This window comes from Eubalaena glacialis, chromosome 19 (assembly GCF_028564815.1).
Source record: "Eubalaena glacialis isolate mEubGla1 chromosome 19, mEubGla1.1.hap2.+ XY, whole genome shotgun sequence".
NCBI classification, from domain to species: Eukaryota; Metazoa; Chordata; class Mammalia; order Artiodactyla; family Balaenidae; genus Eubalaena; species Eubalaena glacialis.
In genome coordinates, this window is record NC_083734.1 from 18,430,247 (window position 1) to 18,448,934 (window position 18,688).

Here is an 18,688-nt window from a genome sequence, read left to right on the forward strand (position 1 = left end):
GGTTTAATGCTCTGCGGTCACCATCTTGAAATTGCAAATAAATTTTGAACGAGGGGCCTGATGGTTCCATTTGCACTGGCCCCACGAATTACAAAGCTGACCCTAAGCCCCCAGCTCCTGACACCTCAGGGTGCTTCGTACAAGGCGCTTTTCCCCACCCACCTGTGGCCCAGTCAGGGCAAGTCTGGTGGGTTCCGTGGGACAGCCTTTCCCGGGGGGAGAGTGGGCTTCTGGAGGCTGGGGGTGGTCTGCAGCTGGGTGCAGAGGAGCAGGACCTGGCAGGACCACTCGGGAACCCCTCCCTGTCCTTGTCTCCAGCTGGTTTTGCTGAAACTCTGGCCTGACTTCCCTCCCTGCCCTCCCCCCGTCCTGAGAATTAATGGAGAGGGCGGGTGGCTGCCTCCCCCTCCCCGTGTGCCCTCTGTCCCTTGGGGATGGGGGTAGGGGCTCCAGAACACAGGGCCCCATTGTGTGCCCTGACGTCAGGCAGCTGGGCTGCCTGGGAAAGTGGATAAACAAGCAGCCCTGAGCGTGTGGCCCTGAGGCCGGAGGGAGGACAGGAACCCCTGGGGTGGTGGGAAAAAGATGGAAGTGACCCAGCTCTTTCTATCCGGACGGCTGGACTGTAAGGAGGGACGGAGCGAGACGTTAACGCCTGACACCTAGGAAGCGCTCTTCAGCTGGGAGCTGCGGCACTTGTGACTGTCACTGCTGTGTCTGTGCCTCCAGACCTTGGGGATAAAGTGCAGCCTCCTGGGCGTGGCTTCCAAGCCCTTCTCCTTCAGACCCTGTTCCCTCTCTCCCTGGCCTCATTCTTGATGACACCCCGCTTCCCATATGCTCACCCCACCTTACCTCCCACACGCCAGAACTCTTGCCTTGACCGGAACCCCTCTCTCCACCCTGCTCCCTTTGCAGCCGGCCACGTCCTTCCCCACCAGCCCCCTCCCAGCGGAAAACTGTCCAGCTAATCCTGGGATTCAGGATGCCCCCGTCCATGTTCCTTCACCCAGTGGGTCTCAGCTCCACCAGCTGCCTCAGCCCCTCCAGGGGGCCTCCTCCCCAGAAGCACTTTGAAGGCAGTCTAAGCTCTGTGTGGGACACAGGACTCCCAGTGGTGGTCGCAGGGCTCCTGCCAGAGCTGAAAGCACTTCCTGGCCTGGCCCAGGGAGTCTCAAGGAACCCTGACCCTCCAGGGGCCTGCGCCTCCCCTCTTTACCTGCCTGCCTTCCTTTGCGGCTGCTTTTTTATGCTGGGGAGTTTCAACTCTGCCCTCCCCCAAGCCCATCCCTGGAACTCCTTTTGCTGGTGCAGAAAACTTCAGGGGCTCAGCCCAGCTGGGGGTCCCCCTAGGGCAGCAGGACTCCCCAGGATGCCCACAGGCCCAGGAAGGGAAGCAGCCTGGGGGGTGGGGGGGACTAGGGGTGGGAACTTGGGGTTTGGGGGTTACTGTGGCATACTGGGGAGCAGAGCAGAGGCCTGTCTAAAGAGTATGCTCTAACACAGCTGTGACCCATTGTTGCTGTGGGGAAGTGTTTCCAAATCTTCAAGAAAAGCCAGATATCCCACTCTGTGTGTGCAGTTTCCTTGATTAAAAAAAAAAATTTTAGGACTTCCCTGGTGGTGCAGTGGTTAAGAATCCGCCTGCCAATGCAGGGGACACAGGTTCGAGCCCTGGTCCGGGAGGATCCCACATGCCGCGGAGCAACTAAGCCTGTGCGCCACAACTACTGAGCCTGCGCTCTAGAGCCCGTGCGCCACAACTAGTGAGCCCGCGAGCCACAGCTACTGAAGCCCGCGCGCCTAGACCCCTTGCTCCGCAACGAAGAGTAGCCCCCTCTTGCTGCAACTAGAGAAAGCCCACGCACAGCAACGAAGACCCCAATGCAGCCAAAAATAAATAAATTTATTAAAATATATATATATATTTTAGGACATCCCTGGTGGTCCAGTGGTTAAGACTTTGCCTTCCAGTGAAGGGGTGCAGTTTCGATCCCTGGTCAGGGAACTAAGATCCCACATGCTGTGCGGTGCAGCCAAAAAATAAAAAAATAAATTAAATTTAAAAAATTTTAGCTTTACAAATAGTAAATTTCACTTTCTGTTGGGGGAGGGGACATATGATTCCATGAGTTTTAACATTTGCATAGATTCCTGTAACCACCACCACAATCAGGGTACAGAACAGTTCATCCCCCAAATTCCCTGGTGCTGCCCCTTTGTATTCAAACTCTCCCCTCCTTCTTGCCCTTGGCAGCCACTGACCTGTTCTCTGTCTTTATAGTTTTGCCTTTCTACGTCAGTGGAATCGTCATTTGTAACCTTTTGAGACTGGCGTCTTTTGCCCAGCATAATGCGTTTGAGATTCATCCATCTGTTATCAGTTTTTCCTTTTTATTACAGAACAATTTGCTTATCCATTCACTGTCGGAGGACATTTGAGATATTTCCAGGTTTTGGCGATTGTGTATAATGCTGTTATAGACATTCGTGTATAGTTTTTTGTGTGTGAACATCAGTTTTCATTCCTCTGGAATAAGGAAGTTCCCTTCTATTCTGAGTTGGCTGAGAGTTTTTATCATGAATGGATGTCATATTTGTCAGTTTCTTTGTCCGCATCGATTGAAATGATCGTGTGGTTTTTTTTCTTTAGTCATCTTTAGATTCCATCGGTTGATGTTCAAATGTTGAACCAGCCTTGGGGGATAAACCCCACTTGGTTGTGGCTGTGATGTATCATTCATATATAAATAAATTTACTTATATATGTAAATAATATACAAATATATATTGTATATTCTGCGGGTTTGCACAAACGTGTAATGACATATGTCCATCATTAAACAGTGGTCCCTCAGAATCCGAGGGGGATTGGTTCTAGGACCCACCTGGATACCGAAATCCTCAGATGCTCAAGTCCCGCAGTTGGCCCTCTGTATCCGCGTTCCCTCTGTATTTGTGGTTCTGCATCCACAGATTCAACTAACTACAGATCATACAGTACTGTATGTAATTTATTGAAAAAAAATCCACATATAAGTGGACCCATGCTGTTCAAACCCGTGTTGTTCAAGGGTCAACTGTAATATCATACAGAGTATTTTCACTCCCCTAAAAATCCTCTGTACTTATTAACCTATTAATTTTAAAGTCTGTAAGACGGAGAGGTTTGGGCCAAGGTGGCAGAGTAGGAAGACCCTGAGCTCACCTCCTCCCATGGGCACACCAAAATCACAACTATTTACAGAGCAACTATCGATAAGAATGACCTGAAAACTAGCAGAAAAGATCTACAACTGAAGATATAAAGAAGGAACCACAGCAAGATGGATAGGAGGGGTGGAGACGCGGTAGAGTCAAAACCCACACTCCCGTGTAGGTGGCCCACAAACAGGAGGATAATCATAATTGCAGAGGTTCTGCCCAAGGATTGAGGGGTCTGAGCCCCACATTGGGCTCCCCAGCCTGTGGGTCCTGCATCTGAAAGATGAGCCCCCAGAATGTTTGGCTTTGAAGGCTAGCAGGGCTTGCTTATAGGAGAGCCAGACGACTGTAGGAAATAGAGACTCCGCCCTTAAGGGCGCACACAAAATCTCACACTCCAAGACCCCAGACGGAAGCAGTAATTTGAAAGGAGACTGGGTCAGACCCACTTGCTGATCTTGGGGAGCCTCCCAGAGAGGCAGGAGGCAACTGGGACTCACCCTGGGGACACAGACACTGGCAGCAGCCATCTTTGGGAGCTCATTCTACCATGAGGACACTGGTGCTGACAAGTGCCATGCTGGAGTCCTCCCTCTAGCTTGTTAGCCCTGAGACCTGGCCATGCCCACCAGCTGGTCAGCACCAGTCCTGGGACCACCCTAGGCTAAGCAGGTAGCTGGGCAGGGACACAGCCCTACCCACCAGCAGGCTAGCTGCTGTAGGCACCCTGAGCCTCCCAGGCACCCTGGGACCTGGCCCTCCCCACCAGTAGGCTAACAGTAGCCCTAGGACCTCCAGGACCCCAAAGCTAGTTGTAGGGACCCAGCCCTGCCCACCAGCAGACTGATACCAGCTCCAGGACTCCTGGCCCCCCACCAATGACCCCAGGACCTGGCTCCACCAACCAGTGGGCCGGTACTAGCCCATAACCCTGGGCTCTGCATCCAGCCATGTCCACCAGTGGCCAGCAGCCTCCACACTAGGTAGGGCCTGGCAACCAACTGGGCTGGAAGCCAGCCATACCTACCAGTGTGTACACAGTAGTCAGCCCACCACAATAGAAGGGACCGTGCAGCCCACACAGGGGGCACCCCTAGAGCATACAGCTGTGGTGACCAGAGGGGAGTGCACTGCTGGGCCCCATAAGACATCTCCTACATAAGGCTAGTTCTCCAAGGTCAGGAAATGTAATTGACCTACCTAATACATAGAAATAAAAAGAGAATTAGGCAAAATAAGGCAACTGAGGAATATATTCCAAATGAAGGAACAAGATAAAACACCAGAAGAAGAACCAAGTGAAGTGTAGATAAGCAATCTACCTGATAAAGAGTTCAAGGTAATAGTCATAAAGATGTTTAATGCACATATTGAGTATGTGCTCAATATGGTCAGAACACATACTTTATATGATTTCAGTTCTTTTAAATTTGTTAAGTTTTGTTTAATGGCCCCAGGATATGATCTATCGTGGTGAATGTTCCATGCGCACATGAAAATAATATGTATTCTGCTGTTATTAACTGAGAGTTCTATAAATGTCAATTAGGTTAAACTGGTTAATGGTGTTGTTCAGTTCTTTATATCCTTGTTGATTTTCAATCTAACTAGTTTTATTGATTACTGAAGAGAAGTGCTGAAGTCTCCAATGATAATTGTCAATTTGTCTGTTTCTCTTTTCAGTTCTGTTAGTTGTTGCTTCATGTGTTTTGAAGCTCTGTTGTTAGGTACATGCACATTTAGGATTGTTATATCTTCTTAGTGAGTTGACTCTCTTATGTAATGTTCCTCTTAATCTTTGGTAATGTTCCTTGCTCAGATTAGATCATTTCTACTGCACTGTTTTCAAGTTCACCAACTGTTTTTTCTGTCATCTCCATTCTGCTGCTGATCCCATCTAGTGATTTTTAAATATTTCAGTTATTGTATTTTTCCATTCCAAAATTTCCATTCAGTTCTTTTTCATAGCTTCTGTTTTTCTGCTGAGAATTTCTATATTTCCATTTGTTTTAAGAGTGTTCACCCTTCCTTCATGGAATATGGTTATAATTGCTTTAAAGTCTCCATCTACTAATGATAACATCTGGGTCCTCTTGGGGTTGGTATTTATTGTCTTTTCTCTTGTGCATTGCTGAGGTTTTCCTGTCTCTTTGCATGTCGAGTAATTTTGGATTGTGTCCTAGACATTCTGTATATTATATTATGAGACTCTGGGTCCTGTTAAAATACTCTGAAGAATATTAATTTTTGTTTGTTTTTTTTTAATCAGGAAATCAACCCAGTTAGGTTGAAACCTCAGATCCCAACCTGCCCTCTGAGCTGCTTAGTCAGTTTAGTTCTCAAAGCCTTTGAAGTGCTATTTGGATCCACCTCAAGTGTGCACTCTCCTGGGGCCGGTCTGTTCACTGTCTACTCTGTAGTTCAGTTCTCAAAGCCTTTGGCATACTACTTTGGGTTAGTTCCATGTATATGCAGCTCAGGAGTGGGCCCAGGACTTCAAGTACAACTTATCGGATCCTAATCTCAAACTCTCTCTTCTCTGTGATCCTCGCCCCCCACAAGCTCCCAGGAGCCCCTCTTCCTGGTCCTTTGGTTAGAAATCTGAGGTCTTGGCCACGCTGTGCTGTTTCACACCTCCCATGACTGGTCTACCTGCAGGATGCAGTGGTGAGAGGAAAACGAGAGAAACGTGTAACAGGAATTCCCCCTCCCCATTTTGACCACAGGGACCGTTTTTCCAAGTTTATCATTCCACAGAGAAAGATTTTCCTCCTCTGCAAGTTTTAGGTGCCTGCCTGGGGCTGTAGCTGCTGCTACCACCCACCTCTGAGACTGTGGCTTGGGGTAGGGCTGGGAAAGGGAATTAAAAACAAAAATAGAAACAAAAACATTTCTCCCACTCTCTCTGTCCCGACCTCTCGTCAAAAAGAGAGTTTCAGGGAATTCCCTAGCAGTCCAGTGGTCAGGACTCCGCACTTCCACTGCAGGGGGCATGGGTTCGATCCCTAGTCGGGGAACTAAGATCCCGCATGTTGCGCAGTGAGGCCAAAAAAAAAAACTAAAAGAGAGGGTTTCTTTTGGAGCTTTTTCTGTTCATATCTGCTGTGCAGTTCTGGGGTTTGAGCTACCTGAGTCTAGGCTGGAAAATACGTGAGAAAAAATAAATCAGGGGACTTACCACCGTATTCATCTTACTTCAAGTTTTTTGGTTTGTTTTTGGTTTTTGTTGTTTACTTCAAGTTTTAATTTTTCTCCCAGTTTGCCTGCTATGATTTACTTTGCAGAGTCCTTGTATAGTTGCTTTATGTATTCTGTCCAGAGTTTTTAGTTATAATCAGTGAAAGAGACAGAGTGTAGTGTTACTGACTCCATCTTAACCTGCACCAGAAGCCCTTTGGATCTTGGCAGTTCATTTTAAATATTTAAGTCTGTCTATAAGCCTCATTTGGGATGCTAGTTGGAGACTTGTGCTTTAGCAATACAGCATTTGAAATTACACTTTTTCCTTTAAACATTCAAATTTTTTTGCCACTGCGCTAAAAAAACTTTTTTTTTTGGCTGCGCTGCGTGGCTTCTGGGTTCTTAGTTCCTGAACCAAGGATTGAACCCGGGCCCACGGCAGTGAAAGCGTGGAGTCCTAACCCCTGGATTGCCACGGAATTCCCTAAATATTCAAATTCTTAAACAAAGGCTCTTTGGACTCAGTTTTTCTAGGTGAAAAGACAGCAGAATTGGTAATTCCCTGGTTAAGGCTCTGCACTTTCACTACTGTGGGCCTGAGTTCGATCCCTGGTTGGGGAACTAAGATCCCATAAGCCAGGTGGCACAGGCAGAAAAACAGAGAGAGAGCAGAATACAAATTTATCCTTTCTCTTGTCAGAGCAAGCCTCAAACTTGTGATAATAATAGTGATTATCATTATATTAGTAGAAATAATAGTAATTATTGGTTAAGAGCACAAACTCTGGAGCCAGGTAGCCTGTGTTCAAATCCCAGCTCTGCCTCTTACTAGCTGTGTGACCTTGACCCTGAATGACTTAGCCTTCCTGAGCATCAGTGTCCTCACCTGTACAATGGGAATAATAATAGTATCTTCTTCTGAGGTGGTTGTGAGGCTTCGTTGAGTTTGTATGTATACAGTGCTTAGAGCAGGCCTGGCATCAAAGAGGAGTTACTAAGCATTTGTTTGATTAATAATTTAATGGCTAACATTTATTAGACCTGCAGACTGAGCCAGCTTATCTCCCTTGTTCAGATAATAGCTCGCTTGAGTCCGTCTGGCTTGCACATGTCAAAATTGGGGAGGTGGGGACTTCCCTAGGGGCGCAGTGGTTAAAAATCCACCTGCCAGTGCAGGGGACATGGGTTCGAGCCCTGGTCCGGGAAGATCCCACATGCCACAGAGCAACTAAGCCCATGCGCCACAACTGCTGAGCCTGCGCTCTAGAGCCCGTGAGCCACAACTACTGAGCCCGCATGCCACAACTACTGAACCCACGTGCCACAACTACTGAACCCACGTACCACAACTACTGAAGCCCGCGCGCCTAGAGCCCGTGCTCCGCAACAAGAGAAGCCACCACAATGAGAAGCCCGCACACCACAACGAAGAGTGGCCCCCAGTCGTGGCAACTAGAGAAAGCCCACGCGCCGGAACGAAGACCCAACGCAGCCATAAATAAATAAATAAAAATTAAAAAAAAAAAATTGGAGAGGCGTGGGTGACCGGGCCCATGCTCAGGGAGGATCTGGCTGGTGATCAGAGGGCAGTGGCCGTGAAGCTCTGAACATCGTCTGGTCTGAGCTAGAAGAGATGTGACCCCGGGGGAATGAGCGGGGGGAAAAAAATCAGCCTGAAGAGAAAGGCAACCGAAATAGAAGGGGAAGCCTGCTAATTGTGTGGCCCGGAAAAAGGAGGATCAATATTTTACTGCCAGGGAAACAAGCAGTTTCCCTGGCAGCCAGCTCAGCGGCCCAGCTGTGTGAGCTCCAGCAGCAAGAGCTGCCCCCGCCGCCCCTGGCAGGCCCGGTGCGCCCAGCCCTCCCGCCTGGGAGCCCGGTGCGCCCCCAGCGCAGCCCAGCCCTGCGTGGTGTGTGCGCCCTGCTCCCCCAGCCCGCGGGCAGGCCCCCAGCATCAGGGGCCCCGGTTCACCACGAAGACCACCCGTGGGTGGTTATTTGCTGTTCTCACCGTGTGACCTTGAGCAAGCCCCTCCCCCTCCCCTCGACTTGGCTTCCCCGTCTGCCGAATCAAGGGCTGGGTCAGCTGAGGGCACCCCTGCCCTCGGGGGTACCAGCAGAAGTTTGTCTAGTGTCTCATAATATAATATTCAGAATGTCTAGGACACAATCCAAAATTACTCGACGTGCAAAGAGACGCTCTTGGTGATCAAGGTGAGGGGCTCCAGCCCTAGGGGGTAATGCTCCTCGATATATAAGAGGACGGAGGGGGGGGATTGAAACATACTTCGGTGCAACCTGGCAAGAGCCTGCCTCTGTGGAAGGCAGTAGGGTGCAGAGGCTGATACTCAGGTCAGCGGGGCTTGGGGTCAAGGAAGAGTTACCACTACAGGGATTCTCTGAGTCAGGGGTCCCCAACCCCCGGTCCGCGGACCAGTACCAGACCGCGCAGCAGGAGGTGAGCGGCGGGCCAGCGAACGAAGCCTCATCTGTCGCTTCCCGTAGCTAGCCATCGGTTACGTTACCGCCTGAGCCATGTACCCCTCCCCCAGCCCCGTCCGTGGGAAAAATTGTCTTCCACGAAACCGGTCCATGGTGCCAAAAAGGTTGGGGACCACTGCTCTAAGTGTCGTAACGTCTCTAAATGTCTGAGCCTCAGTTTCCTCAACTGTAAAATAGTAGCTGCTATTGAGGTTTGTGTGAGGATCAGATGAGATGGGTCCAGGGACTTCCCTGGCGGTCCAGTGTTAGGACTCCGCGCTTTCATTGCCGAGGGCCCAGGTTCAGTCCCTGGTTGGGGAACTGAGATCCTGCAAGCTGCCCGGCGCGGCCCCCCCCAAAAAAAAAAATGAGGCTAGTCCAGCCAGAGTTCATGGCAAGCCCTCGGTGAACCCTGCCTGTTTTCTAAAGGGCTGTGTAATGGTTGATGTGGCACCTTCATACCCACTGCTTTCTGGGACCTTTGCTCTTTGAACAGCCCTGTGGGAGTCCTGGGCCCACCGCTCAGGGGTGTTCCAGGGACTTTGCAGTGGTCCCCAGGACCCCATCTATCTGCCTGTCATCGAGCGCCCTGGGGAGCTACGGACTCCATGGATTACAGAATCTGAATCTGAATCCACAGCCTGCTGCCCCTTATGTGGATCTGAGGTTGGGCCTCCACATCAGCCATTCAACACTCGGTGACGACTCTGCCCTCGTCTCACATCAGAGATAATTAAAGCATAACCCCCAACCTTGGAGAGGATTGTAGGGGTGAACACCGGGAGCCCCAGCCCATCCCTGCATTCATAGACCCCCTAGAATGCTGCTGATGAGAAGGGCAGGAGGAGAGGAGGCGGGGCACCAGCTGGGAGGGTGGGTAAGTTCCCCGCAGCCCTGCAGGTGGCACCTGGGCATTTCTATTCTCAGAAGCCACATCATTGCCTGGCAGTGTCAGAGGCTGCCTGGCTGGGAGGGTGGGGACAGCTGCAATGCTGAGGAGGCGCCGGCCAGGGCGGGAGCTGGCAGAAAGCCACCTTCCTCCTGCTCTGGAATTCTTCCAGCCTTTCCCAAGGGCCTGCTAGGTGCCAGGTTCAGGGGGGTCACAGAGAGACAATGCACAGCCTCTGCCCACCCCTCACCCCCAGAGTCACACCTGAGTGGAAAAGAAGGGTCAGCTGGGACAGAGGTACAAGCTCAGGGCCACCAAGGGAGGGAGGCGGGATGCTTGTATAGGGTCTTCCCTTGCTCACTCATCTTCCAAACCCCACTGGGTGTGTCCCCATAATTGGAGCGGGCTTCAGACCCCTGCTGCAACTGCCGCACTAGAAAAGTGTACTGTGGGCATGCAAGAAACGTGGTCCTTGTGGATAGGTGAATCCCCCAGGATGGCTTGGGCTTCGGAGAATGTGGTGGGCAGTACGGTGGCTGGAGGGTGTCTGCTGTGACAGTATTAACAATAACAACAGTGACGGTAATCCTTTCCCTACATGCTATGTCTACAGTTTCCAAAGTGCTTTCATACCCTCCACCTGCAACCCAGCCCCAAAGGAGTCTGGGAAAGAGCTCATCCTTGCCAGACTGTGCTTTAGATACTGATGGTGATTACGGGAGGGGGAGGGGCAAGGTGCCTGGCCACCAGCATGTGAGAGTGTGTGCATGTGTGTGTCCACGTGACCATGTGTGGTTAGCCAGAGGGGCCAGCAGCTACCATCACCCCCCAGCAGAGTGCCCGGCTTATAGGCGGTACCCAGTCGTCATTATTGAATAAATAAGTAAATGAATGCTTGCAGGTGTGCTGTAGAGGGGCTGCCACTAAATTACAGGTTGATTTAGAAGTGGGCTTCTGGAAGAAATATCAAGAGGCTGCATTTCAGGTATTGGAACTTTCAGGGGAAAAAAACGGGTTCTGACAAAATCGGCCATTGACAAAAACTAGGAAAAAATACCCAGAGCTCACAAGTTTGAAGTCAGATGCTCTGATCAAAGACTAAATTGAGACATCTTTACAGAGAACAATTTGGCAACTGTTATCAAAAGGCTTAAAAACTTAGATGTCTTGTAGAACCATTTATTTTCATTTATTCAACAAATATTTATGAAGCTTCTATTACATGCCAGTAATGGTGGGAGCTACAAGGTATACAGTGGTGATCAAAATAGACATGATCATGATCCTTGATCTCAAGGAGCTTACTTTCTAGAGGAGTAGGGGGGAAGCTACAAATTAATAAAATTATCACATAAACATATAATTACATATTGCAACAAATGGTTCTGAAAGGAAAGTATAGGGTGCTACAAGGCAGGGTAACAGTCGGGTAGGCCCTAATTAGGTGGGCAGGACGGGCTTGTCCGGGAGAAACATTTCATAGAGGTACAAATGGAGACCTGTGGGATGAACAGACATTGCCAGATGTTGAATGGGGAGGACAAGCATTTGAGATATAGTGAACAGCATGTGCAAAGGCCCTGAGGCAGAAAAGAGCTTGGCTTGCTTGAGGAGCTGACTGAAGGCCAGTGTGGCTAGAATGCAGTGAGTGAAAGAAACAGTGGGAGGAGATTTGGCTGGAGGGGCCAGAAAATATACGGTGTTGTAGGCCATGTTGAGGAGTTTGGTGGGAAGGGAGGAAGGATGCAGTCAGGGAGTAGGACGTTTGAGTGAGTGATGTTGGAGGAGGGACAAGCAACGGTGATGCCTGGGTCCTCACTGTGGCCAAGGGGCCTGGGTGGCTGAGGTGGGATATGGAACAACAGGAAGTCAAGGTTCTAAAAGGCCAGGGAGTCCACTGGTCATTCGCACAGCTGTAGAACCCCCCAAAGATGATTTGTAACAGCAAAAAGTTGGAAATAACCAAAATGCCCAACTATTATGGGTGGTTAAGTAAATTATGGTATATCCACTGGGCAGAATATTTCATAACCACTAAAAATGTGAGTGGTACCCACTGGGCAGGGAGGGGAGGTGTTTCTGATATACTGTTAAGTAGGGGAGAACCTTCCCAACATGAGGAATGGCAGATTCCTTTGGGCTACACCTTATTTACAATTTTATTTTTTTTAACACTTTTTATTGAAATATACGGTACAAATAGGACAGAAAAGTGCACTGGCCACAAGCGGACAGCTCAGTGAGTTTTCACTGTGTAGCCAGACCCTAGACCAAGACAGAGAGACAACCCTGGTGTCTTCCTCCTGCACAGTTCTGCAGATGTAGCTGCTATCTTGACCATAATTGGCTTTGCCTTAAATCTTGATTTGTAATTTGTAATTTTTAAATAATGGATACGTATGTGACATAATTATTTCCTCCCTGTAGATCAAGGGTGTCTCAGAACTAGAAAAAAAAAAAAGTGGTTAGAACTATGTGTTTTAAAGAAAAGTGGGAAAGGGGAGGGTTTTCGTTTTTGTTTTCAATTCATTAATTTATTTGTTTTTATTTTTGGCTGTGTTGGGTCTTCATTCCTGTGCGCGGGCTTTCTCTAGTTGCCGTGAGCGGGAGCTACTCTTCGTTGCGGTGCGTGGGCTTCTCATTGTCGTGGCTTCTCTTGCTGCGGAGCACAGGCTCTAGGCGCGCGGGCTTCAGTAGTTGTGGCTCGTGGGCTCTAGAGCACAGGCTCAGTAGTTGTGGCACACGGGCTTAGTTGCTCCGTGGCATGTGGGATCTTCCCGGACCAGGGCTCGAACCCGTGTCCCCTGCATTGGCAGGTGGATTCTTAACCACTGCGCCACCAGGGAAGCCCAAGGGGAGGGTTTTGATACATTGTCTTTTCTAGAGTTTCTGCAGTGAATTTGTATTATTTTTGTATGAAAGAAACTGCTAAGTTAAAAAAAATCAGTGTTTGTTTTCCACGTGCCAGTCTTTGAGAAATAACTTGGAGACGGAAGCTCGGGCCAAACAAACCCGGATTCTGAGCACTGCGGTGATGGATTTGCTTTTCCTCACTCGTGCTGTCTGTTGACCTAAGAATAAAGTGGCCCCACCGCTGTCTGGGGCTGGTGCTGACCCCGCCGAGGGGGACAGGGCTAGGAAGGGGACTACTGGCGTCCCCGTGGTTCAAGTGACAAACCCTCCCTCCTCCCGGCCTCCCGGGCCAGCCTCACGCCAGCTCTGTGAACTCTCTGGGGCATTTCTGGGAGCCTCACACCTGTCCCTCCTTCCTTTCCACAGGTGGAAAAACTTGTGAAGTATTTGGATCCCAACGACCTGGGGAGAATCAACTTCAAGGACTTCTGCCGAGGGGTGTTCGCCATGAAAGGTGAGGTCTTCTTGTGGGAGGGGGGTTCTAGGGGCTCCCAGGATCCTGTCTGGCTGGGGAGGCTGGCATGGCTTGGGTTTCAGCTCAGATTCCCAATCCCTACGGGGGTCCCAGGAGCCCAGGATGGGTTCCAGAAGTAGGCTCTGCCCTTGACTCCCCCAGGGGGGCCGAAGGGAAGGGTCTTGGGCTCCCACAGCTGTGCCCACTAGTGAGGGGCTGTGGGTGTCACTGAACCTCTGCCATGCGGTCCCACACCTGCAGCCAGGCATTTCTGCCCTTCCCGTTGTCTGTCCCCTTCCCGAGAACGGCTCCCTTCCCTTCCCTTCCCTTCCCTTCCCTCCCCTCCCCTCCCTTTCCCTTTCCCTTCCCTTCCCTTTTCTTTCTCTCTCCCCCCTCTCCCCTCCTCTCCCCTCCTCTCCTTTCCCTCCTCTCCTCTCCCCTCCTCTCCTCTCCCCTCCTCTCCTTTCCCTCCTCTCCTCTCCCCTCCGCTCCTCTCGTTTCCCTCCTCTCCTCTCCCCTCCTCTCCTCTCTCCCCCTCCATCTCCTGAGGGAAGTCATCTCCCTCAAGGATGATCAGACTCCTGAGGAGTTTCCCAAGACACAGGACTTCAGTTTTAAACCAGGACAGTTCTAGGCAAACCTGGACAGAGCTGGTCCCCTCATCTCCCTGCCTGTGTTCTGAATTTCCTTCATTTGTTTCCTCCCCACTCCCTCCTCCTAACTCCTCCAAATTCCTTCCTTTCTTCCCTTTAGGGGGGAATATAAAAATCCCTCTCGTTTTCCCCCCACTCAAAGGCAGTTATGAGACACCTGCAGGAATCAGAGTGTGGCCATTCAGTACTGAACTGTTCATCTGGAGAGAGTGGTCCAGCTCACCAGCCTGTGAGGAGAACACAGTTTACGTCTGGAAGTCCCAGGGCCTTGCTGTTATCTGTGGAGGATGCAGCGTTTCCCGGTCTGTGTGGCTCAGAGCAGCACGAAGCCTTCCCTGTGGGTTCCCTCAGAGTCTGGGAGGGTGGGAAGGAAGCAGGAATTCCTTGCATAGAAGTGAGGGACGAAAGGAAGTGAGCAGAGAGGTTGGGGGGACTGCACACGGCAGCCCCAGGAAAGGTTTCTGAATGGAGTTGTTTGACTCAATAGGGCCGCCACTAACTGTGCCCGGCATGTCCCTGTGCTGGCACTTTGCAGGTTTGACCTCCTGTTTGCTGTTCCGAGACCAGTTCCAATGTGTGGAGGTGAGGGGTTCCTCCCATGCCAACAAACAATTTTCTCACACCAGCAGGGTGTCCGAGGAGAATTCAGCTCAATTCTGACACCATCTACCTGGAGGTAGCATCAGATTCCACAGGTTAAGGGCTCAGTCCTATAAGACTGTCTCCCCACCCCCATTTCAGACGCCAGTCACAAGCCCAGGCTGTTACCTATGCTTCTGACCAACTGGCTGTAAATCAAAGGTTCCCACGACCCCCTCCTTGGGTTGGATTAATTTGCTAGAGCAGCTCACAGAACTCAGAGAAATATTTTACTTACTAGATTACCAGCTTATTGCAAAAGGATATGACTCAGGAACAGCCAGATGGAAGAGGTGCGTGGGGCAAGGTATGGGGAAAGGTGCAGATCATCCATGCTCTCTCGGAGGGCACCACTCTCCCCAAATCTCCATGTGTTCACCAACCCGGAAGCTCTCTGAACCTGGTCCTTTTGGGTTTCTGTGGAGCCTTCGTCATAGTCGTGATCAATTAAATCATTGGACATTGGTGATTGATCCAACCTCCAGGCCCTCGCCGCTCCCTGGAGGTCAGAGGTCGGAGGTTGGGACTGAAAGGTCCAGCCCTCTAATCACCTGGTTGGTTCTCTTGGCAACCAGCCCCCATCCTTAGGTGGGTCCACAAGTCACCTCATTAACATAAAAAGATACCTTTGTCACTCTCAACACTTAGGAAATTCTGAGGGTTTTGGGAGCTGTGAGTTAGAAACTGTGGATGAAGGCCAAATATGTATTTCTTATAAATCACAATATCACATCTCCTTTGTCCGTTATGATTTGGGGGCATTTGTTCAGGGGAGGGAGGCCAGCTGTGTAATGAGTCAGCAGCAGATAGCACCATCCTGAAGGTGGCCTTCCATGTTCTGGAGTTTGCAGGGTTGCAGAGGGCCTCAGCCTCGCAGCCCTGGACTGTGTGTGTTTGGAGTCCCTGTGAGCCAGGCAGGGAGTATGTTCTTATATCCCCTCCTTCAGGAAGGCCTCCTGGATTCTCTTTGCCCCAGCCGCCCCTCCGCAACTGGGAGTCTGTCTTCTGTGTGTTCCCTGATGGTGTTAGTCCCAGTGGAAGAACATCTGGAGGGCAAGGACCTGTCTCGGCTCCCTCTGCCCAGCCCTGGACTCGCTCCTCTTCAGACTGGGTGCCCCATCTCTGCCTCTGAATGATCAGCTGGTCTCTTGGAGACTTGGGGCCTCTGCCTCCCTGCAGCCCTACCCACCCAAGGCTTACTCATCAGAAGCAAAGCTGCCCAGGGAATTCCCTGGCAGTCCAGTGGTTAAGACTGTGCTTTCACTGCCAAGGGCCCAAGTTCGATCCCTGGTCAGGGAACTAAGATCCTGCCAAAAAAAAAAAGAAGCAAAGCTGCCGGGCTGGGCTGAGGCTCTGACCCTCCACTGTCTGTCTGTCCATCCACAGGCTGTGAGGAGCTGCTGAAGGATGTGCTGGCCGTGGAGAGCGCTGGGACGCTGCCCTGCGCGCTGGAGATCCCAGACTGCGTGGAGCAGGTGAGAGGGGCGGCCACCGCGGAAGGGCTGGGGAGCCTCCAACCGCCCGCCTTGCCCTGCTTGGTCTTCCGTCTTCTTGCCTTTGCTTCACCTTTTTGGTGTCAGGGAGACCCCAGAGCCCCCTCTGAGGACCCTTTGGCTTCAAAGTCAAGAAAGAGATTTTGGAACTGGAGCAGTGCAGCCCCTTGGGAAGCCACAGCAGAGGGTGTAGGGGCTGGGAGTCCTCACAGGGCACCTTCCCCCTCTCTGAGGTCCCAAGGAGAAGCTGAGCTCCAGAGGGAAAGTGGCAGGCTCGAGGTCAACAGCAGGCAGGGTGACAATTTTTCTCTTTTCTCTGACACCAGCTGGGTGTCCAGCAATCCAATCCACTCCTGACACTAACTGCCCAGAGGTGGTGCAGGCCCCAGGGCCAGAGCCTCAGCCCCGCTTGGGAGCAGCCACAGACGGGACACCCAGGCTACCTGCACTTCTGCTGGGGCCAGCTACAAATGCGGGGTTCTCGCAAACCCCCTCGGGTTCCCGCAACCCCCCTCGGGTTCCGTAGTTCACTAGAACAACTCACAGAACTCAGGAAAACACTCTGTTTATGATTATTGCTTTATTATAAGGGATACAATTCAGGAAAGACGCACGGGGCAAGGTATGTGGCCGGGAGGCGGGGGCACTCTCCAGGGGCACCACGTCCCTGCACGGCAGCGTGTCACCAACCCGGAAGCTCCGGGTCTCATTGCTCTAGAGTTTGTATGACCCCATCTGCAGCCCTCTCACCTCCTGCAGGTGGGCGTGGGTGGGGCTTAAAGTTCCCAACTTCAAATCACCAGTTTGGTCTTTGTGGTGACCAGCCCCATCCTGTGGCTCTCTGGGGATCCCACCTGAGTCACCTCATTAGCATGAACTCAGGTGGGGTTGAAAGGGACTCCTTACGAATAATAAAAGTCACTCCTATCGCCCAGGAAGTTCCAAGGGTTTTAGGAGCTCTGTTCCAGGAAGTGGGACAAGGACCACAGTCCCCATGGCTCTGTCTTACTGTCATCATCACCTAATGGTTTGTTTATTATGAAACTTTCATCGTTTTCCCAAACACTTGCAGAGGCATCTTACAGACGAATACAGTTCACGATGCCTGTACTGACAGTCTCTAGGGTCCCTTCTGGCGGAGACACCCCAGGGCTGGAAGAGGATCTCCTTGGTTTGTCATCCAGGCTAGCTCCAAAACCTCTTCTCCACCCTCCGGTTGGTGCCTCATCTGGACCCCAAAATATGAGTCTTTTCTATAGCTGAAGGAGGCCCAGGACCCCAGAGGTCACTTTGGCCAATGGCATACTTCTTGGGATCCAGCTGGGTGGTGGGCTCAGGGCTGGGACTCGGGGAGGGGGTCCCTACAGAGGGCTGTGGACAAAGAATGTAGGTTGCCATATCGGTAACAAAGGATGTTGTGGCCATCACGCCATCAGCCACTGCAGCTGCGGCTCCCTCCTCAAATGGTGCACCCTGAGGGGCTTCAGGATGGAGAAAACAGGGTACTGGCCCTAGAGAGCTAAGGTGCATAAAAAGGAATGATTTCAGTGAGCCCAGACTCTTGCATCTTCCCGTACATAGAAAAGCGCTAAATTCATGAACTTGAGATGTCTGTCTTTCTTAAATTAATAGTAATCTTTTGATGTTTTGACTACCTGGTTTTTTTGCAAAACTCCTGTATGTCCTGGCTCCTTCCTTACCTCTTAGGAACAGTCCCTCAGAGCTATCTGCCTGGGCTTAAGTCCTCAGTAAGTCTGCCAAATAAAACATAATTCTTGGGACTTCCCTGGAGGTCCAGTGGTTAAGACTCCGTGCTTCCACTGCAGGGAGCGCAGGTTTGATCCCTGGTCTTGGAACTAAGATCCCACATGCCGCGCCATCGCGCAGCCAAAAAAAAACGTAATTCTTGACTTTTAGGTTGTGCTTTTTTTTTTTTTTTCCCCGCTTGACAGGGCCATAATGCCCAGAGCTGCCCAGCAAAATGGTGTTACAGAAGGCCAAGGCTTAAAGGTGGCAGAGACCCAAGCCGGGTACCAGGGCCTCCAAGATAGGTCTCAGGTGGTTGGACCCCAGGGTGCTGTGCCCTCAGGGATGAGTGAAGAGAGCTGAGCTCCAAGAGGTGCAGAGGCCAGCAGTGAGGGCTCCAGGCCTGCCTCAGGGGGCAGCAGATGTGGGGTGAAGATGCATTTGGGCCTGACTGATGGGACCAGGACCAGAGCAGAGGACCCCAATGCAGGACAAACACTGAGTGTCCTGGGAGTCTTGGACCAGGGCCCTCGTGGATTGAACAGGAAGTGGGGTAACGAGGTGGGCTGTGGGACCATTCAGAACTGGGTCCATACCCCGCTTTGGCCACTGATGAGCCCTGCAAACCCAGGCACGTTACTCTCAACTCCTCAGAGCCTGTAAAACAGGGCTCGCCATACCCGTCTTGTGAAAATTCAGTGAGAAAACAGGCTGCTAATATGTGAGAATCCCCTTCCTCCCAGTGCCGTGTCTTAGAGATTCGTGTGAGAAATGGTGCTGAAGTCTGCATCTTTCACCCTTGGCTACCGGTGTTTCAAAATCACGTCAAAATAAAGGCCTGCATGTGAGGAGCTGGAGGTCAGAGTGGAGCCCTAGCCGGGCTTCCCCACCAGCCAGCGGTACCAGGGCCGGGTCCCGTTCCTGCAGCTGTGGGCTGCTTTCGTGACCTCCGCGCTAGGCCAGCCACACTGGCAGGTGGAGAAAAGGGGAGAGATAGGCGTGGAGGAGTTGGCCTCGGAGAGAGTGCTCTTCTTTT

General features: G+C 51.2%; 1 protein-coding gene across 1 annotated transcript in view; it reads left to right on the top strand.

Annotated features, from left to right (window-relative positions):
- The window catches only part of RAB11FIP4 (RAB11 family interacting protein 4), a 117,250-nt gene that overhangs the window by 21,265 nt on the left and 77,297 nt on the right, over positions 1 to 18,688 (top strand). The window contains exons 2-3 of the mRNA XM_061175363.1: positions 13,034 to 13,121; positions 15,800 to 15,888. Of these exons, the coding sequence (XP_061031346.1) occupies positions 13,034 to 13,121; positions 15,800 to 15,888 (177 nt within the window). The remainder of the gene's footprint in view (positions 1 to 13,033; positions 13,122 to 15,799; positions 15,889 to 18,688) is intronic.